The sequence below is a fragment of the Dunckerocampus dactyliophorus genome, chromosome 12 (assembly GCF_027744805.1).
Source record: "Dunckerocampus dactyliophorus isolate RoL2022-P2 chromosome 12, RoL_Ddac_1.1, whole genome shotgun sequence".
NCBI lineage: Eukaryota > Metazoa > Chordata > Actinopteri > Syngnathiformes > Syngnathidae > Dunckerocampus > Dunckerocampus dactyliophorus.
This window is the reverse complement of record NC_072830.1, coordinates 813,271-835,743: the sequence shown is the minus strand read 5'-3', so window position 1 is coordinate 835,743 and position 22,473 is coordinate 813,271. Positions and strand designations below refer to the sequence as shown.

Here is a 22,473-nt window from a genome sequence, read left to right as displayed (position 1 = left end):
GGTCTGGAGTACTTACTACCTTCTCGGTCAGCATAAAAACACACTGTGGTACTATACCCTCGTCAGCATCACTTGAACAGCACTGCTCGCAGGACATTGAGCTGCTGATGGTAAAATGCAGACCTTTTTATTTACCTCGTGAGTTTAGCGCTGTGTATTTACCTGCTGTTTACATTCCACCACGAGCTAACACAGCTAACGCACTAGGCCTCCTGCATGACATCATTGATAAACACGAGACCAAACACCCAGACGCTGTATTCATTATATCTGGCGATTTCAACCACTGTAACCTCAGGACTGTCCTCCCCAAATATTACCAGCATGTGAGCTTTCCCACAAGGGAAAATAACATCCTGGACCAAGTCTACTGCAACATGAAAGGTGCTTTGAAGGCTGTTCCAAGACCCCACTTTGGAAAGGCCGACCACATCTCCATATTCCTTTATCCAACATACAGACAACTTCTTAAACAAGCTCCCCCTGTAAGTACAGCAGTTAAAGTGTGGAATGAAGAAACTGATCAAGTACTTCAGGACTGCTTTGGCTGCACAAACTGGGATGTGTTTAAAACTGCAGCGGGGAGGGAAGATTGTACTGTTGATTTGGATGAATATGCTTCTGCTGTTACTGGCTACATTAGCACATGTATAGAGACTGTTACCACCACCAAGTATTACAGAAAATACCCTAACCAAAAACAGTGGATGAACTGTGATGTAAGGGCTAAGCTACGTGATCGTTCGACTGCATTTGTCATGGGCACCGCTGATGACTACAAAAAGGCCAGATATGACCTGAGGAGGTCCATACGAGAGGCCAAAAGACAGTACAGACAGAAGCTGGAGGGCTACTATTCCACCTCAGACCCTCGGCGCATGTGGGCGGGGCTCTAGCACATCACGGAGTATCAACAGCGGAGTAGCGTAGCCACGTCCAGCCAAACCACACTTCCAGATGAGCTGAACGAGTTCTATGCCCGCTTTGACACCCAAACTCCTGATGAGCAGAGAGGGTGGCTGGACTTGGGGAGCACACAGGACTCACCTCTCATGGTGACATCAGCTGATGTGCGCAGGGTTCTGAACAAAACAAACCCACGAAAAGCAGCAGGCCCAGACAACATCTCAGGACGTGCACTTCGGGTTTGCTCATCAGAGCTAGCTGATGTGCTTGCTGACATATTTAACCTGTCGCTTGCACAAGCATCTGTACCGACCTGCTTTAAGTCCACCACCATAGTGCCCGTACCCAAGAAGAGCAACGTGACCTGCTTGAATGACTATCGCCCTATAGCACTCACTCCTATTGTAATGAAGTGCTTTGAAAGAATAGTCATGACCCACATCAAAAAGAGCACCCCGGCCACTGTGGACCCTCTACAGTTTGCATATCGCCAGAACCGGTCCACAGATGATGCAGTCAACACTGCCATCCACACAGCCCTTTCTCACCTACAGGGCCAGGACACATATGTCACAATGCTATTTATAGACTATTGCTCTGCTTTTAATACAGTCAGCCCCCACAAACTCACAAATAAGCTCCTCACACTTGGCCTGTCACCCTCCCTCTGTAACTGGGTGTTTAACTTTCTAACAGGCAGGTCCCAGTCAGACAGAGTCCACAATCGCACATCCAGCTCAAGAATTGAGCACTGGGACCCCACAGGGGTGTGTGCTGAGTCCGCTCCTCTACACGCTCTTCACCTACGATTGCGTGGCCTCCCAGAATAACACCAGCATCATTAAATTTGCGGATGACACTACAGTCATCGGCCTGATCACTGGTGGTGTTGAAACATCATACAGAAGAGAGGTGGCGGACCTCATAGCTTGGTGTCGTGATAACAATCTCCATCTCAATACAGATAAGACTAAAGAGATGATCATCGACCCAAGAACAAGGGAAAAGGAGCCGCATAGACCCCTGTTTATTGATGAGACTGAGGTGGAGAGGGTGAAAACCTTCAAGTTCCTTGGCACACACATCAGCGAGGACCTCACCTGGTCTCACAACACCCAACAAATTATGAAGACGTCCCAAAGGAGACTGTACTTCCTGAGAAGACTGAGGAAATTTGGCATGTCCACCACAATCCTGAGTTGCTTCTACAGATGCACTATGGAAAGTGTCCTTACCGCCTCCATCACTGTTTGGTACGGTAACTGTACAACACGTGATAGGAAGGCACTCCAGCGGGTGATCAAGACCTCACAGAACATTGTTGGGGCAGCCCTCCCCTCACTGCAAGACATTTATAAAACTAGAGTCCTACGAAGAACACACAACCTCATCAAGGACAGCACACATCCACAACACTCATTATTCACACTCCTACCGTCAGGCAGACGCTACAGGAGTTTGAAGTCCAGGACCACAAGGCTGGCAAACAGCTTTTACCCACAGGCCATCAGGCTCCTCAACGAAGCACTCGCACACGCCGCACGCAACACACGCACACACTCATAGCACTCTATTTATTTATTTATTTATTTGTATTATTTACTTGTATTAATGTCTTTTCTGTTGTTGTTGCTTAATTTATTGGTATATATGTTTATGTGTTTATGTTTCTTATGTTCTTATTCTTTCATTTGTTTTCTTTCTTTTCTTGGGAGAATGAACAGAATAAGATTTTCATTGCATGGTATAACTGCTGTTTTACTATGCACATGACAATAAAACTCTCTTAAATCTTGAATCTTGAATCTTGAATCTTGAATGGAGAAAGTCATTTGTTGCTACAAGAATGGCAAGAAGAAAGGTAATTAACAATGGAAGAGACACAGACCATCTTATCACTTTAAAATAGAGGTTTTTCTTCCAGGGTAATTGGAGTTTTCTAACACTTTTGACCGGTAGTGTACATTTGAGGATACATAACTAGAAATCAGCAGAATACACGTGTGTCAGTTCATTAGCATGGCAACGTGACTTCATACAGGCTTTATTTCACCTGCAAAAACACAACATCAATTGGTCTTTCATTATTCAGTGAAATGTTTTATTTTCTCTTGTGCTCTTTAACCAAGCAAAAATGTCTTTTTTCCCATTACTCCATTAATTGCAAACATTTTCAGTAGAATACGCGATGCCATCTTTATTTGTTTGAGGCTAAATGCCTGAATGTTATAGGAGGTGATGAAAGGACAGCAGTGTATGTGGGAGAAAGCTGGTGTCAAAAATGGGTGAAGTCTGTCCAGTGCAGGGTGGAATGCAGCCATTTTGACATTGGAGAAAACAAGAAGCCACTGAGCAGGCGCATAGCACAACGAGGCAGAAAATGCCACATGTTTTGATGAATTTGACGTCTTGTCCCACTGAATTAGATCACGTTAAGATGATGGTCCCTATGTGCCTCACCTGTACCAAAAAAGACAGAAGGAAGGCACTAGTGTGCTCGTATTTATAGCTTTCGCAGCTCATCTCTTGTCTCCATGCTGAATTCCAGGATGTTGTGTAGGTGTACGTAGAGTATTAGAAGACCAAATGGATAGGCGCTACTCCCACCAAACCACTTGAATTGTCTGTACCGTCCACCCCACCCTCTACTTATCGGCAGTGACTTTGTCAAAGCCCTCTGAAGGCCACAGCAACATGCTGACGCAGCCATACGTCATCGTAAATCAAAACAGTCCTCCATTTTTTTGTCATTATCTATTAATACCGCCACCGCCGCATTCACTCCCGCTCGCACCGTGTCGTTTCTCACAAAGTTCCCTTTTCTTAAAAGGCACACGCAAAAAAAGACACCTCTTCAAAGTTTGCTCGGCTTGTGATTGATTTGCTCATCCCTCCGTCTGCTGCACGCGCTCGCAGCTCCGGAGTGAACACATACACTAGATTGGGGGAGTAACTAATGACGTGGTTTAAGCGCCATTAGTTCTCCATGTCACCCACAGGCCTTCTTAATCAGGCGTAGAAATAGTCAACATTTACCCTTCACGTTGGTGAAGAAGGAAGGGGGTGTGTGTCGGTTGTTATCATGTGAACTTTTGTTTTTGCATCTCTTGTTTGCTTAATAATTAAAGCAGCCTCTCTCTTTTTCAGAGTCGGGGGGATGCGCATGGGATCGCCCGCAGGCAACTCGGTGAGTCTAATAAAAAAAAAGGGAAGCAAAAGAACAAAACAAAAATCTGAAGGAAACCCTTTGTTCCACACCCCCGAACATGACTGTGAGAAGGCGGGTGTAGCCGTGACACTTTAAGTGGCTACAAAGCGCATCTGTAATTGTGTACGCGTCGCACAGCGCTTTAAAGCAATCAGGACCTACTTATTAAATAAACATACAAGAGACTGGAGTTGTCTGGCAGAGGTGGGAGCAAGTTACTCTTTTCCTTTTCTTCAGCTGCAAAGAATGAATTTGAAAGGCACACAGAAGAGAGCAGACCATCACCAAGGCTTCCTCATTTGGATCACAACCAAATCATACACCTTGATAGGCTGCAGTCAAGATTGTGCTTCTGACTTTAATGGCCGCCTATTATGCAAAGTAGACTTTTTAATGATGTTCTTCCAGTAATATGTGTCCCTGGAGCCTGTTTATGAGCACCAGGCGTATCCTGCATTATTTCCCCGACTTGTTTGCTCAGCTTTTGAGAGGAGGTCCTCAAAGGCTCACTTTTTGTGAAGGAACCACCTCCTTCCTACTGGACATGATGCCACCTCTGCCCCGTGTGTTTGCCCGCCACTTCACGGCAAACAGACAAAAACATAAACAGCAGGCTTTGGCCTCAGTCACAACCCACCGTGCGTCTTTTTTGTCCATATGCTTTTGCAGAGGCCATGGCCACCACGTTCTTATGAAAATGTGGGGAGGGAGTCGCTTGATGAGAAAAAAACAGAAATTCTTATTTTTGGCACTCCAGGTCTTCTAGAGGTCTTTTAGCCTCTCCAAGGCAATGGAGGTCTTTTAGCCAGCGTATTATCAGCATACTGCCAACCACGTGTTAAAAAAAAACTGCTTTTTGATGGTTCTTTTAAACTTTGTAAACGAGTGAGTGTTGTGGTCCAGTCTTATTTCTTCCACCTGAGACAGTAAGCCAAGGTCAAACCTTCCCTTCTGGCTCACGTCTCTGAGCATGTTCATTCGTTTATTACTTGCCGCTTGGACTACTGTCATTCCTTGTGTTGTGGTCTGGACCAGTCATCTATACATCGTCCATACGTCGTCTCCAGATGGTTCAAAATGGAGCTGCCCTCCTGTGAACTGGCACCAAGAAACGGGAACATATAAGCCCAGTCCTGGCCTCCTTACACTGGTTACCTGTTACTTACAGCATCCAATAAAATGAACACACTTTGTTAAACAGTACTACTTCAATCTAGGTATGAATGTGATAGTGAATGCATGTTTGTGTATATGTGCCTGCCATTGGCTGGCCACCAGTCCAGGGCGTACCCCACCTCTTGCCCTAAGTCAGCTAGGATAGGTTCCAGCATACCCACGACCGTAATGAGGATAAGCGGCATAGAAAATGATGGATGGATGGATGGATGGATAGATGGATACTGCAATCTATTATGAAATGTGCAGAAGCCTAATTAATTTTTTTCTGTGGAGTTTTGCTGAAACAAAAGTTTGACATCCCTTCCAAATATGAGTTCATCATTTATTAACCACATGCACACAAGTGGATTATAGGATTGCATTACTTGTGTTCTTCATCAAAAGCATTGCGTTTTAATTATGCCCTGTTAGGATAATCAAATCTGTGCTCATTTGGAAAAATGACACTTTTCATTCATGTCTTATTTTATTTACAATTCACAAAGTTTATCATTTGATTAAAACTTTGGAAATGGGAATAATGTGGATGTATGGAATGTAAAAATGTCATTTGTAAATGGGAGTAAAGTACCGTTCAATTGTTGAGGATAGAATTGTTGTTTTTCTCGGAATTGCTCAATTATTTAATCTCATCTCTGCCACAGTTTGGCAGCTGTCAGAAATGTCTCCTGTAAGTAGTGTCCCACTTCGGGGAGCTAATCCCACCTCTATCTTAAACCATATTTCTCTTTTCCTGTCTCTGTTTTATTGTTCAACCTCGATCTGTTTTTCATTCTCACTGCAAATGCAATAGCAGCAAACTTGATGAGGTTCTCATTGGCAGCAAACATAAACAGTGAGGGGTGGTGAGGAAACTACGCTATCAGCACCAAGCAAGAGCCATTGCTTTTTTGCACCAGTCTTGTGAAGAGCATTGCTACCTACAGTATAGGAGGGATTCAACGCAGGGCTGCTAAGATTTGAATAATTGTAAAAATACAAAACAAGAAAATCTGCAAAAAAATGCAATGTGACTGCAAGCTGCCCGTCAGTATCAAACGTAAATAGAAATAAGTAGGGCACAAGCGCCAAGTGGTGCCAAGGTCCCATTCCATCGGCTATGTTTATTATCATGCCAGCACTTTCCTCACATGAACACACCTTAACACATGAAAACATTTCACTTCACTGATCAGATTTCACTCAAAACTGATATGAGGGTTAAAGGTCAGAGTCTGATCATGTACGCAAATTGATCGATCTCGTTGCAGAAGTCAATATGATGCGATCTTCAAAATACAGCGGCTCAACAGCCGATCCGGATCCTGAAGGTTGAATCGGGACATCCCTAGCTTTTATTATTATATATTTTTTTATACAGGGTCAGGCAAAATGATCTGACACATTTGTAGGTTAAATAAAAGGCAAATAAAGTAAAGAAACAAGAAAGTGTTTTTATTTTGGAAAAGTACATATAATGCCATTCTGTTTCATTATGTTTTACACATTTAATCAGTCAAATGGGATCCATTATTGTCCACACACTCAATGCAGATCCACTAGCTGTGAAGTTGGTAACCATAACAAGATGGTGTTTCCAGCTGCTACGGGATCATGTCTACCCATTGAAGTGCAAACGGAACGCTTGTTGTGTTGCAGTTACAGATTTGTTTGTTTTGATAAACGTTTCCACAATGAAAGCACCTTTTATTTAACCTACTAATGTGTCAGATCATTTTGCCTGGCCCTGTATAATAGAAAAATAATGTAAAACATAAAAAACATAGAAAAATAAAAAGTTACAATATTCTAACAAAGCTATTATATAATTCCATCCATCCATTTTGTATGCTGCTTAATCCTCATTAGGGTCTCAGGGTATGCTGGAGCCTATCCCAGCTGACTTTGGGCGAGAGGCAGGCACACCCTAGACTGGTGGCCAGCCAATCACAGAGCACATACTGTGCAGACCCATAAACAACCTTTCACACTCTCATTCATTTAGTCATATATCATTCAGATTGTTGTATCGTCTTAAATGTATTATTAAGAATTTGTCTCATTTGGACAGTAACGTTTCCTGGTGAAAGCTGAAGATACAGTAAGTCCACCACACTTCTGTGCGATGCAAGACAATTAAAAGTCTTTATTATTAATGAGTGAACGTCTGATTGAAAGTCACCTCACTTGGACTCTGCTATCAAGAACTTTCTGAAATGGCCAAATCAAAATCCTCAGTACTGAAATGGGTTTTCATGATTCAATATCATTTCACGTACAAAAATGTACTTCATTCCCAGCTGTGCTTAGCCAGATGAGGAATCGGCACCATCATTTCCTCTATAGCAATGATACCGTTACTTTGTCTCCATGGTGCGAGTCAGTGGAGTGGCGCAGATTGTTTCGTGTGGTAATCTTCAGGATATTGGATGGCCGGGGAGTCATATCTGCAGAGTATGGAAATGAGACATTGACAGTCTCCATCATGTGTGATTACGCTCCGGCAGTGAAGACGTGTGCGCCGGTGTCATGACAGCATCATTGTTCTCACTTGTGCCCCATGGCCCCGCTTGCAGCATCTTTCTGCCATTTAGACTTCAGCACACATTTGTCATTTCAAATTAGAAGTCCTGTCGTGGGCACAAGACTGCCGTGGAACTTTGCTACTTGAACACAGTCCAGGTGTCCTCCATTTCAGGACGCTCAATTTACAATAGAAATAAACATCAAGTACGGGACTGTGGGGTATCGGACCAGCTGATACAGGCGGTTCGTTCCTTGTATGATCGTGTCAGTGTTTGGTTTGCATTGCCGGAAATAAGTCGAACCCGTTTCTAGTGAGCGTTGGACTCTTCCCGGGCTGCCCCTTGTCAGCGATTCTGTTCATTACTTTTATGGACAGAATTTCTAGGTGCAGCCAGGGCGTTGAGGGCTTCCGGTTTGGTGGCCACAGGATTGGGTCTTGCTTTTTGCAGATGATGTGGTCCTACTGGCTTCACCGAGCCGTGACCTTCAACTCTCACCGGATCTAGTCGCAATCAAATGTGAAGCGGCGGGATGAGAATCAGCACCTCCAAGTCCGAGTCCATGGTTCTCACCCGGTGGAGTGCCGTTTTCGGGTCAGGGATGAGATCCTGCCCCAATTGGAGGAGTTTAGAGAGCGAGCTGAGCTGAAAAGCAAAGCTCTCAATTTAGCGGTGGATCGACGTTCCTACCCTCACCTATGGTCATGACCTTTGGGTAGTGACCAAAAGGACAAGATGGCGGGAGAAGCGGTCGAAATGAGTTTTCTCCGTAGGGTGGGGCTCTCCCTAAGACATAAGGTGAGAAGCACTGTTATCCGGGGCAAACTTGGAGTAGAACTGCTGCTCCTCTGCATCGAGAGGAGCCAGTTGAGGTAGTTCCGGCATCCGGTCAGGATGCTTCCCAGATGCCTCCCTGGGGAGTTGTTCAGGGCACGTCTCTCCACGGCACGTTGGAGAGACTATGTCTCCAACTGGCCTGGGAACACCTCGGGAGGAGCTGGACGAAGTACCCGGGGAAAGGAAAGTCTGGGCTTCTTTGCTTAGGCTGCTGCTCCTGCGACCCAATCTCGGATAAGCGGTAGAAGATGGATGGATAAACGTCAAACATTCTTGAAATGCTGGCTTTTTTGTCTTATCTACTTGTGGTTGTCTATTTATGTCACGGCTGTCCAGCTGTCCTTCTGATATTTTTAATAATAAAAAAGAATGTTATACATACAGTATATTTAAAGACAAATCTTTGTGTTTGTGTTGGTTATTAGTATCAGCATTTTATCTTTTTCACATTATCCTATGCCTTTTTGCTCTTTTTCCACTTTTGCTGAGTTTTGGTTCATTTGATGTCTGCAATGAGCCACGTTCCACAGATGGCCCCTGCGCCACACTCTGGACAACCATGCATGGTTCACCAGGAAGGCGAGGTTCCGCTGCCAGGCGATGGAGGATTAGGTCCAAGCTCTGCCTTCTTGGCTCTGGCGCTGGTTGGTTGGGTTGCATTGTGGAGGGCTGTATGCAGCTTTCAGAATGCAATGCATTGCATGGTGGTACAGAGGCGGTGTTACACTCCCACTCACCTGCGCAGCAGATACTTCACCTTTGTTGACCGTTTGAATTTGGGGTATCCCGATCTGATCTTCAGGATCAGGATTGGCTGCCGATCCGCTGTATTTTGAAGATGAGATAATGTCGGCTTCTGCAATGGGATCGGGCCTATCCGGTTGCCGTATCACGTTCGTAACTGTTATCCACACTCCAGCACGGTAGGTGAGGTAATGCACCTCAGAGCTGGTTTGCCACTCGTCCCCCGCCACCCGCAAGAAGAAAAGGCAACACCACCATGCAAACATGTCGGCGCTGTACAGTAGTGAAATTAGTTTCACGTTGGACCTCGGATATTCGGTTCTGTAGCTACAGCAGTGGTTCCCCCTCACTTTGCCTGGTGGATCATGCAGAAAAGTACAGAGATGGACAGAGTGATGAGGGGAAAGGACTGTTGTGTTGAAAATGCTGTGGAAGGCTTGTAAGCATACATGTAATGCAGAGATCTTCAAAACGTCATTATGCTTCGTGTCTTATGGGCAGTCCAGGGGAAATTGGCCTAAACACCCAAAACTTATAGTGGGTGTTTTGTAAGCTGTGTGAGAAATTTCAAGCCAGTCCAACATAAAGGGTCAAACTTTGGGGTTTATCACTAGTGCCACCATGTGGCATAATTGTAGCACAAATAATAACACAGTTGGGGTGCAAGCTTTGACAAATATTCACCCTTTTGTGTGCAGTGGTTCATGAGTGGAAGTGTTAGCTTACGCAAACAAATATGGGAAGAAATGGAACGTTAGGTTGTTTTCCTGGTCGGTTCCTTTTTTGCTGACACAAGATTTGGATGTGGTCTCTGGATGCTCTTCAGGCATAGCGGAGCTCCTACTGACATGACCTTGTGCTTCCCAACATTGTCCGCTCTATGCGTGTTGCATATTGTTCACATTGTGACGTCACAAACACGTCATAAAACCTTTACACACACCTGCACTGTGCACTGATGAAGATGACAGCAGCACCCTCAGCACAGCGCACTCTCTGCCTCCTCCTCATCCGCCGTGCCCGCCGCTCCAAGGAAGTGTCACCATTGATTTGTGTTAATGAGGCAAAGAGGCCGCAGGCAGTCCAGCATATGTACACACACACGCCTACAAACGCCTAACATATTTCACTTTGGCGCCCTTGATCCTTTTAATCACGCCGAGGGGGGCGAGCCTCGTACACGGAGATGGCGAGTGCAATCTCAAAGCCGGCAGACTGAGTTTGCCAGAGGCCAGACGTCGGTGGTCTTTGGATGAAGGCTCCACGCTATGAGAAGATGAGAAGGAGGAAGAGGCCTCCTGTGTCTCATTTCTTTCGATATATCTCAATGTCTTTTTTCTCTCCTAAGCTCCTTCAGTGGAATATTAAAGGAGTCAGGGGGGGTCGAAGGAACAAAGTATTTTTCTCTTCCCGCTTCCACTGGTGAATTAATCTACTCCAAGGTGACCGGGGCTTTTTGACTTTAGCCCCCCAAGGAACCTTCCGTCTGTCATTTTATAGGTATACTATTTTCAACCCAGTTGCATCTTTCACCACGTAGCCACTGTGGTCCAATAAATAAACCAATGTCTCTTCCAGGGATTTCATTAAAACTCCTTGCAAAACTTGACCTAAACCTAACCCTAACTGGAACCCTAACCCTAACCCTAACAGTGCAGGCTGAGTGTGGGCCAATTTGTTTTTTTTTTACTTTTTCACATTTGTAGATGCGGACATGAGGATTGTGGATGATGGGCAAAATAAAAAAAAAACAAAGTCCAGTTTTCCTTTAAGATGAGGCTGCCGCTGCCTCTGGGCTTGGATTACTCATAAAATGTATTCCGTTGGCAGGTCTTCATTCATGCTTGAATGATGCTGGTGCCAGCAAGTCATACAGTGGTTTGTACAGATAAATTATACATTTGGCTCATTTGATAATATATTGTAAAAAGAAGCATCACAGGGCTGTACTTGCAGTCATCAAAGAGTCTGACAATTCCTATGCTGATTATGTTAAAAACACATGTATTTCAAATATCTGATACAAATATGATATCACATTTACTTGTTTGGTACCTCTGTGAAATGCATTATTAGGCATCTCCGATATTGGCTTTTTTGCCGATATGCCGATATTGTCCAACTCTCAATTTCTGATTCCGATATCAACTGATATCAATACCGATATGTGTACCATCACATATCTCCTGTGGTGGAATGAACATATACTGTATCTGTTGTGAAGCTAATGGATACAGAATCAGCAATTAGATTCTGGACGTGGCTGTAAACAACATTGTACAACTGTTGTTGAGAAATACTTGCCATGGCAAAGCGTGGCTCAGCGAACGCCACAAGGTTGGAGACTCCGGCATCTTGCATGCTAGAAAAGGGCTGGCTTTCCAGTGCGATACTTTTGCCCTTGGAATTGGAAGTATTGAGGGAAGCAGTCTTGGTTCCTCCTTGCATAACCAACACTTTGCAGTCATTGCAAATCGCAAGTTTAATATTCAAGGGAGACACGACAGACATAACGTTAGTCAGGAGCAAGCTAGCTTGTTACTAGCCACCGATGGTTGCTTACAGCACGCTTCAGACGTGGTTTGGTGAGGTCATAATTTGCGCGGCTGAAAATACAGGAGCCCATAGGCCTATATACAGCATTTTTAGAAATTGGTTTTCATTATAGGGGAAAAAACCTGATACCAATTGACCGATATTATACCGATATTATATTTTTATGCCAATACCGATCCGATAATATATGTGTGCCGATATTATCGGACATCCCTATGCATTATATGTGATGCTATGCTTTCCACTTTCTCATGCACTCTAAGTCATTATTAAAGGTTAAAAAACAATAACTTCCTGCTAATGAGTTTATATCAATCAAAGCAAAATGTTTTGTACTGTTTTTTTTTTGTTTTTTTTTTGCAAGCATTTTATTCCTGAGGGACACGCTGTTTTGTCTTGTTTGACATATTGAGTGCACATTTGTGGCCCAGCACGGTTTGTCATGAGTGGCGAGATGGTGCCAGACGGTGATTTTCACCTGAAAGGAAAAGGACACAATGGAAGATGGAGGAAAAGGAAGGACGCTCACAGGAATGTTCTTTTTCTCCATGCAGTTTGATGAATAATCGAAAGCCATTAGTATCGAGCCGAGGCCGGTGAATTCAGTCTTAATTTGTTTCTTTATTCTTTTGCCCCTCAGTTCTCCTTTGCCTCGACACAGAGCGCAGTTTTATCTACACAATGAGGGATTGGGAAATGCTTTATCTGATTTGCCTGTCAGTCTCTGCTGTTGCCGGCTTTGCTGATGTCCTGCGCGGCGTGGATGCTATCTCGCCCGGGAGCAGAAAATGCACTCACGCACAGCAAAGGCAGTCATTTAGCAAGCTCAGCAGGAGGACATTCAGAGGTGGCAGAGGGGGGATTTGCTCTCTAAGCTTGACTTTTGCCAAAGGTTGGCTCCCTTGGGAGATGCAGAGGCTAAAGTTTAGTGAATCCTGCCCTGTCATGGGGGCTGCAGAATCAATGGGGTCTTTGTCGTGAGTGGTGGAAGAGACCAACATGGTTGAATGTGGTGTTGCTATCTGAACATGACTTGGTCACTTTGTGGTATTGCGTCATTTATCCTTCCGTTGTCAGAATCCTCATCCTGTTTTCACGTGCACTACTGGTCAAAAGTTTTAGACCACTCCAATTTCCCTGGAGGAAAAAGCTCCATTTTGAAGTGTTCAGGTGGTCTGTCTCTCTTCCATCATTAATTGCCTTTTTTCTTGCCGTTTCTGGAGCAACAAAGGACTTTCTGCAGTACAATGCTGTTCAACTGCTGCTCATGAGGGTATACTACCACAGTGTGTTTTTATGCAGACAGAGGAGGTAGTAAGTGCTCCTGTAGGAATGAGTTGCACCAAGGGCCAAGGCTTGTTCAACCTCCATTTCTGCACAACAGCTTTCAATTGTTGACCCACCTTGTGTTCCCTGGAGCAGTAGTTTTAGCACTTTTAGTTAACCATACCTTTTTTTAACCTCTGGCACGTCACCACTTACCTTTGTACCATTCCAAGCTATTCATTGGACTTGAACCACTTGAATTTCAATAAAAAAAACTAGAAAAATTGGACTGTTGTAAAACTGTTGCCGGTAGTGGATTCCCAAGGACATTTTTGCAGCAGAGTCCTGAAAACAGCAGAGCACTCCTGTCATATAGAACATCTTTGACGAGCGTTTTTGCAGTTGGTAGCTTAGCTTTATGAAAATGTGTCCCCTTGAACAATGTAGTTGAATAGCCCTGCCCTTGGCAGTGTTGTAAAGCTTGGCTTTGATTCCATTCCCAAGGAGGAAGCACGTTTGAAAAGACCTCTTCTGAAAATTACCTTCATGACTCCCAAGGATGTACAACTATTCTCTGCAAATGATTATGAACTATCCCAACAGCAAAAAAAACAAGATGTCTGTATTGCTTTCCCTCCGACTTGGCTCCTCGGTATTGCCTCCTGCCTCGCTGCTGCAAATCCCCCCCAGAAAAGCCGTTCTGTTTGTCAGCGTCATTCCATCCAGCCAGGTGCAGTGCAGACTCCATTTAGACGGGAGCGGCGGCTTTCCTCTTTTAGGGGTTGTCATCTGTAAACGCACAGAGCCAAAGACGAAATGACAGATCTGTTTTGTTGCCTTTGGTTCCGTTTGGATTGTACAAGGCGTAGGAGCCACGGGGGTTTAATGTGGACTTGTTTGTGCAGCCCCAATGTCATTCATCACTGAGCAGTGTCACTATTGCCTGCCTTAAACGGGTGTCACATGAAGATGAATTGCGGCCAGCGAGTTGGCTTAATGACAACAATGATCTCAAAGCTGCAGTGCAGGCATGTGTGATGGTGTGCACGGAATTCCGTAGTGAGTAGTTTCATATCCAGATGACATTCTGTAATATCGGTCATGTGACTGTTGCGACCGTCATTAAGGATAAAGATGGTTTTGTAGGGTTGGTGTCCTGACAGGGGCGCCAAAAGCATGACATGGTGAGCAAAACGGAAAGTTATTTTGTAACCAATTTGCATATTTAAAATAAACTATCACTTAAATATATATTGTTATGCATCTGACATCATTTATGGTGTTTAAGCCGTATCCACTACATTTAGGGGGAAAACCAGATTTGTTCATATACAGCCGCACGTGTCCACATCATAAATGACATATTGTGGCACGAACGATACAACAACATAACATCTGACTCACGGTTTCATCTTACAAACAACATTAAACTTATCACACAGCACCTTAACACTCAAAAGGTACCTAGGAAATATACATGACATGTACCAACATCCGTTTCAAATAACAAACAGCAGTTATTTTAACATCTAGCCATAATGCATTACTGCTAGAAGAGCAGTTCATTGGAGGACAAGCTACATAGGTGGATGGCGCTGCAATTCTGCCTCTATCCACCAGAGGGAGCCAAAGGGATGTTAAGTTGCTATGTGATGAATTTAGTGTTCTAAGTAAGATGACACCGTGAGTCAGCCTGTTATGTTGCTACATGTAATGACCTCCTGCCATTTCCTAGGGGTTGACAAGCTTGTTGTGAGTGCACTGATGCTAGTTCTAGTGATTGGCTCTTGCCAAAGAAAGAGCTACCGTTTCCTCACTGAGTGCCACAGTATTTAAACAATTCATTACAGTCTTCTGCAATTCAGTTTTAGTTACATTTTGTGCAGACTACGCTGGCTACTCAGCAGCAAAATGTGTTTGCTGGAAATGTTCAACTTGGGAATCGCAGCAGCTCTAACCCAAGTTCCGTCCATTTGTATTTTGTGTTTATTTCATCAGCTTTGTGATACACTTTTGCAAAATGGCGATGCGCAAACGTGTTTGGGAGACAACATACCCAAAGAAAATCTTCAGCACTGTTTCTCCGATTATTCAATATGATTGCAGTATGTTTTTATTTGGTTAGAGCCGCAAATCACTGTCGTCTGTGCGTCAAGCGCATTGATGTACAAACGACTGTACGGCTCCAATTCAGGTGGCTCAATTTTCCATTCATCTATGAGTGATCTTATATATTTCATTTATTTATTCATAAAAATAAATATATGAATACAAGTAAATACATAAAATAAAAAATTTCAAATGTAATGGCAAATGTAGTCAGCTGAATTAGACCTGCACACATGTATCGGACTCAGTTCAGTGAAAATCTAGCTTTGTTTGCTCCAGTCTGAGTCTGAGTCTTTGTGAAAGTGAAAGGACGAACGGGGGACAGTTATGGCATCTAGTTAAAAACATGGGGTTACTGTATAAATAGGGATGTCCGATAATGGCGTTTTTGCCCATAATTGATATGCCGATATTGGCCAACTCTCAAGTTCCAATTCCGATATCAACCGATACCGATATGTGTAACATCACTTATCTCCTGCCATGGAATGAACACATTGTGGTGCCCCACAATATTGTTTCAGACATTTCTATTGGAGGTTAATAAAGTGTGCTTGCGTTTGCGGCTGATGAGGTTGTGTAGGCCACTTAGCTATGGCTAAAGACTTTTAGTTTTAGTGCCGCCTACCTCCACTCCTGTCGCGTTGTCAATCTCATCTCCACATTTGGTGACCCTCGACCAAATGTTGAGTTGGGTAAAAATGTCGACTGATGACAGACAACGAGACCGTGCCGGCACCGCTACAAGATAATGAGTTAGCTAACGTCGGTGCAACCTGCGGCACACCCACGCCTGTGGTTTCAACATATCAAGCCCGGTTCCGACTGGCAGGAATACCACAGGACGTGATGAAGTATTTCCACGTGTCGGCGCTACTGCACGCCTCCATGGCAGTAGGCCAGCCCACACGCCTATCCAGCACTTTTGTATGATTGGTTTCATTCCAGGGAAAAGCCCTATACCAATATCAACCCTTATTACATTTTTATGCCAGTATTGGGACGATAATATCTGTGGGCTAATATTATCGGACATCCATCCATCTATCCATCCATTTTCTATGCTGCTTCTCCTCATTAGGGTCGCGGGGGTATGCTGGAGCCTATCCCAGCTGACTTTGGGCGACAGGTGGGATACACCCTGGACTGGCGGCCATCCTAGTTATAAAATATGTTTTCTTTAGTTGTTCACCTCCAGGCTTTTAACAACAAGGGAAAAATGTAGTTATGTTGTTCAAATCTCCATCAAGTTGATACGATGTTGTGTTGCTCAGCCTCGAGTGGAAGGCTGCTCTTTGTCAACCTCGAGGCTGTTGTGGTACTTAGCATGCACATTTTTCATGAAGTGATGCTGTCTGGGCTGTGACATTTACCTTTTCTCTATAGCCAATTAAGCACTTGATGTGTTGCTTATTATCGCCCGTAATGGAGATTAGCCGAAGTCGCCTCCGTTATTCTCAGCTCTTATCCTTCCTGCCTGCGGCGAGAATGTCATCGATCGCTTTTGATCCTTGCCAAGCAGCGGTCTCACGCCTCGGAACTTTCTGTGTCCCCGCAGACCTTCAGGAGATCGTGTTTGTCATCCAGAGTCAAACCAACTCCTTTCACGTGAGGCGGGCGCACAAGCAGAGGGCGGATTTACTGCAGCAGGCACGCGCTCAGTCAGAGGTAAGATTCTAGATGGGACCTCCTTTTTTTATTTTAGCAGATTCATGCCACTTTTTAAAAGGAAAACATGGCCTAGGACCATGCCATCCATCCTTCTTCTATGCTGCTTATCCTCTCTGTGGCTTACGAGCAAGCGTTTCTTATTACAGGAGCATCCTACCAACATGTCAAGGAACTATCTTAGGAAGATTACCATGTACAAATACAAGTTGCTCTAACCCAGCGCTTCTCAAATAGTGGGGGAGGGGAGGGGGGGCTTTCAATATTAGTGTAGACCTGCCAACGTGGATGAATTTGTAGCAATTCTCTTGACTCTTGAATACGCTTGTATGCTTCACTGCTCTCCGTTATGTTGCATTTCTCTGCTTTCAATTTGGAGTCCAGATACATAAGTAGATTAATAATGTTATGAATTAATAGCTTATAAATAGATATGATCACTTTCTCAGTAGTATTTCAAATCATCGATTTATATTGACAAAAATATCTTTGTCGTATTGACAAAGATATTGTTGTCATATTATAGTCAGGGCTTCTAGATTTATACTTTTATACTTTACTCTATACTTTCAGAGCTTTTCTGCATGTCATTCACGCACTCTAGTGACCTGGGGAATAAAACCTTAAAGTTAAGATCTCGGTGATCAAGCAGTACGCTTCCATCCACTATAAAATGACTTCTCGCATGAACGTGTATTTGTGTAAACACCACTGATATGGAAAACAAAGATTCACTGACTCTTGAAAAAGTGAGGTCGTCCAGAGATATACAGGAATCTTTTTGCCAAGCGAGTCTTTTAGAACTTCTATTCTAGTCATTCACACACACACCGCTGATCTGAGGGGCAAAATGGCCAAGAAAACTTTGAGGTGACGGTAACTAAACCACAAGAACAAGACGAGATGAGATTTTAACATTCATTTTAGGAAAGTACAATAAAAAATATGACAGGACAGATAAACTTTTATTTAACCGAGTCACAAAACAAAAAACAGGCTTATTATTATTCTTATTATGATTATTATTATTATTGTCTAGAGGCCAAACAAACCACTGTCACAATGATCCATCCATCCTCTACGCCGCTGATCCTCGAGGGTTGCAGGGGTGTGCTGGAGCCTATCCCAGAGAGGCGGGGTACACCTTGGACAGGTCGGGCACATATAGACAACCATTCACACTCACATTCACACCTACAGTTTGGGGCAGTTTTAGGGTCTCCAATTAACCTAACATGTATATTTTTGGGAACCGGAGCACCCAAAGAAAACCCACGCACGCACGTGGAGAACATGCAAACTCCACACAAAGATGCCCAATCGGAGAGTCGTACCCAGTACTTGCCGATCTCCTGACTGTATGGCCAACATGCTAACATGCTAATCGCTCCCCTGGCAACAATGCTGTATTGTACGTAGCACGAAATTCACAACCCTTCTTAATAACGGTGCCAGGTTCACACCAAAGTCAAAATAATGTAACTGTACACGGCCGCACTTGGACTATTACACCCCGTCTGAACAAAATAACACCTTAAAGACATAAGACAGTCAAAAGCATGCTGGGAAATGCGCGGTCTGCCCATTCCACAGCTGCAAACTCTTCCGGGTTACACATCTCGCAGATTGCGATGTTTTTGTGTCGATATAAAATAGTGTAGCTTTTGCTCTGACAAAGACAGAATGTCCAAGAGGTGGTTGATCAACAACAAAAGGCAACCACAGGGGTGCATTATATCGTATGTTCCAAACCCAGCACTGCACGCGAGGGGAACCGAGATAAAAGGTGTGGAGGCTGCTTACTCATCTGTTTGTCGGTGCTAATGAGACATTTTCTCAAAATCTGACCCTACTAACTACTATTTTTTCAGCCTGGCTTATTGGGGCATGTCCTGTCATGTTGGCAGCTTCAAACAAGCATGTGCGTGTGTGTGTGTGTGTGTGTGTGCTTACAATGCATATGAGTGTGCTACATTCACCAATTATGTTGCTGAAAAGGACAAGAAGCTTTTAATACTTTCAATATACTTCGGCCCACAGCCGAAAGTAAGCTTTGAGTGTTGGGCGCCTGTGTGATTGAGTTTGACACCCCTGCTCTGGTTTAAAACTCTGCAGTGCATAAAAGTCTACTTTTTAAAGTAAGTTATTTTGTTTATTGAAGAAATGCAGACATTTGCTGTGCTTTGACGTCATCTCAACATCACCCTGCCTAATTTCGGAGCATTAGCAGCAACTTTTACTTAATGGGAAGTGATGGTAGCTGGCGAGTGCTCCTTTTAATGAGTATGCGTCCTTCTTACACTGACGCTAAAGTAAATTTAGGGTGGCCATTTTTACGTTAATGTAACATGCAGAGCACGGATGTTCAAACTTTTTCCACCGGGGAGGCATACAGTCAAATTGAAGGATGTGGGGGCCCCTGTGATACACACGGCGATACACACAGTCCTGTGATATCTAATAATATATGGAATTTAGCAGGAAGCAATTCTATTCTTAGAATATGCAGAAGGTCGATAAAAAAGAAGTTGCGAGCCAATAACTGCCCCTGGGTTGCACTGTGGACACCCCTGACGTAGCGAGTACAGTATATGTTACTGCAGTTGTTGATGTGTTTTGTTTCAGAAAGCACCGGCGGTTCTGCTCCTCCACAGTTTATCAGACAACGAAGGAGACTGGAGTATCCTTCCTCTGCTGCCTTAGTGAGTACCCCTCCGCTCATGAGCCGCATTCACAAAGACAATCAGTACGGATGTCCCCGTCCCATCTTCAGGATCGGGATCGGGCCGATCCGGTTGCCGTATAACATTGGTAACTCGTGCGCGTTGGTAAGCTTGTGCGCCTCAAAGCTGGTTTCCACGCAATTCCCGCCCCCCGCAAGAAGAAGAAAAGCAGACATTTCTGGGACACCAAACGGTGGCAAAAAACCTTGGAAACTCCTCTGTTAGGAAGCGTGAATGGAAGCTAGCGGGGTTATCTTAGAGTAGCAGGGCGTGCTAATGCAACTGTGTGTGTGCGTGTGTGACTCGGGCTGGATGCGTATATGTTCACCGTGTTGTGTTTTACCGCTTTGACGTGAGGAGTATTTTATAACGTAAGGAACATTTTCCAATGACGACGTGCAGGTTCTGAGTGAAAAAAAGAGGAGGCACGTTTATTCTTGCACCCAGCTCGTAGCGACCATCAATTGCCATTCTCAACACACAAAACACATTCCAGCCTTCAAAATAAGAGCGCTGTTTGTCACATTTATCAACCAAATAAGAATGTGATCAAAACATCTTGCATGAATAATTGGAATGACATGTGTTCCTGAATGACAAGCACGGGCATTGCAGCTTGTTGAAGATTCAGCAGCAATGTGAGCTGAGGCTGACACCCCATGAGAAACGTTAGCCAGGCTACATCCATCCCTCATTGACTGGACAAGGGGCCATCAATAAATGGAAGGATTTTTGCATTTCATTCATGGACATTTTATTCACTAACTTTTCCCAGTGGCGTACCCCTTCAGACATTTGACTTGAAGCCATGTACCCCCTACTCCTCCCACGGAGCAATGAACAACTTCATGCCGTGTCTCCTTGCGTCTTTCTGCTATGATTGTTTGGTCTGCACTGTGAGGCGTTCAGGCGCACTTCTAATTGTGAGTGTTAGGCACTAATTGTTTTTCAGTTTTATTCCCGTGCCCCCTGTGACAATTGACACACCACTGGGAGTACGTGTACCCCACCTTGGGAAGCTAGGCCCTAACCCAAACAACACACACTCTATGCTGGTAAAATAAGTGGAAACGGTGAAAAATGGAATTCTAAAAAATTAGACCAGAAAAAAATTAATTTGGGAATAAATAAAAGGGATTTCATAAATAAATGTCATATGTTCTAAATCACACCACAAATTGATCTCTAACCATGTCAAATCATCAGTCCTACCCTAAAACTGTTTTGCACGCCCATTTTCCCCCAATTGGATGTTTTACAGCTTGTACGTTTCCTAACCCGACGCTCCGGCATTGACATTTACTCGTGTCGTTGACAAGATGAATCCATACGCTCTCGTTCCGGAACAGAGATGTTGTCTCGCCGCTTGTGATGCTCGTGTCGGAATGCCCCTCGGGGGAAATCTGCTCGCCTTGATTTGACAGGCCGGCCGCTACTCAGCGAGGCCCGCGCTGAAATTACATATTCTATCTGTTGTGATTGTGATGGTAAGAGATATGTTTCCCTGTGTGTCCTCAGCTTGTCTCGCTCCTTTGGGAAGAATTCCTCCTGGATTGTGTTTCTGGAGGAGGAGACCGACGTGAAGATGACGAGGCTGGTTCAAGTCCTCGCAAAGTTTGACAAAAGTCAAGTAAGTCTCCGCGTTCTTGCGTTCCCTTTGCCAACAGAAATCAGCCGGCAGGTTCAAAGCGCTGCGATCTCGGTTGATCATCTGCTCAATTAGGAGATCTGCCGTCTGCTGGGCTGAGGCGGCTCACGGCGAAAGCTGACAGACGTGTCACTCACATCGCCGCTGCAGTGCTAATTTGAGTCTCTAGACGCATGATTGGAAATAAACCATATATTGCTTCTCCTTGGAGAACGTGCAGCAGGTGGAATATTGTTTTCTTTCCTGGATGGTTTCCAACACTACCACACACATCAAGGCTTGAGCTAAATGAACGGGGGCCAAATGACGTGCACTACTCGGCTGCAACCAGCAGAGGTGCTGTTCATTTGTCTCAACTGCTTTATAAAGTGTTAAGCCTGAAATGGCTTTGAGCGAATATTTTGTGTATGAATTTGCCAGCTAGAAATGACAACGAAAAAAGTGTGAGACATTATTAGAAAGGAAAATATTTGCTTTGCTGGTCCTTGATTTGTGTTTGCAGCATTCATTCATTGCAGCTATGTTGGTATGTTTTTTAGTTTGGTCGTGAGCATTCTAATCAACTCCATGTGAAATCATAACTTTCACTTCGACACAAATATTTTTGCTTTTGTGACAGCGCAAATATCTAAACAATTCTAGCACAACATAAACAACACAGCAAATGCTTGTTTTACATCAAATTAACAATGTATTCACAAATATAACACCATCAACTATTTACAGTTTTCACATTTGGAACTGAACGTGTGTGTGCGCGCACGTGTGTGTGCATGCGTTAAAATGTCTATACAATGCGTAACCTTCTGCACGCTACACTCGTCCATGCGCTTCCACTTCCTCCTTGCTGTTGAAGAGATCCATTCAGAGATCCTATCAAATGCACTTCTGCCACCTTGTGGCCGTTTTTATGGCTTAAAACTATTAGTGTGCAGTTGCGTCATCACCTCTTTTTGCGTCTCGCGCAAAAAAATGTCAAAAACGTAGAAATATACGCCTTTGGGATGGGGCATTCCAAGTCCACAGTTTAAATAATGTTGTTCTTATCTGCATGTCACAGTAAGATCCCTGTTGATTTGGAATGATATCATGTCTAAGGTCCTATACCGTGCATGTCACAGTAAG

General features: G+C 44.1%; 1 protein-coding gene across 3 annotated transcripts in view; it reads left to right on the top strand.

Moving 5' to 3' along the window:
• Positions 1 to 22,473, top strand: part of b3glcta (beta 3-glucosyltransferase a) — a 60,703-nt gene that overhangs the window by 16,548 nt on the left and 21,682 nt on the right. For 2 of the 3 annotated variants that reach the window (XM_054793179.1, XM_054793178.1), the window contains exons 3-6: positions 4,054 to 4,093; positions 16,868 to 16,977; positions 19,603 to 19,679; positions 21,219 to 21,330. In XM_054793179.1, the coding sequence (XP_054649154.1) occupies positions 4,054 to 4,093; positions 16,868 to 16,977; positions 19,603 to 19,679; positions 21,219 to 21,330 (339 nt within the window). The remainder of the gene's footprint in view (positions 1 to 4,053; positions 4,094 to 16,867; positions 16,978 to 19,602; positions 19,680 to 21,218; positions 21,331 to 22,473) is intronic. The other variant, XM_054793181.1, reaches the window with a different exon arrangement.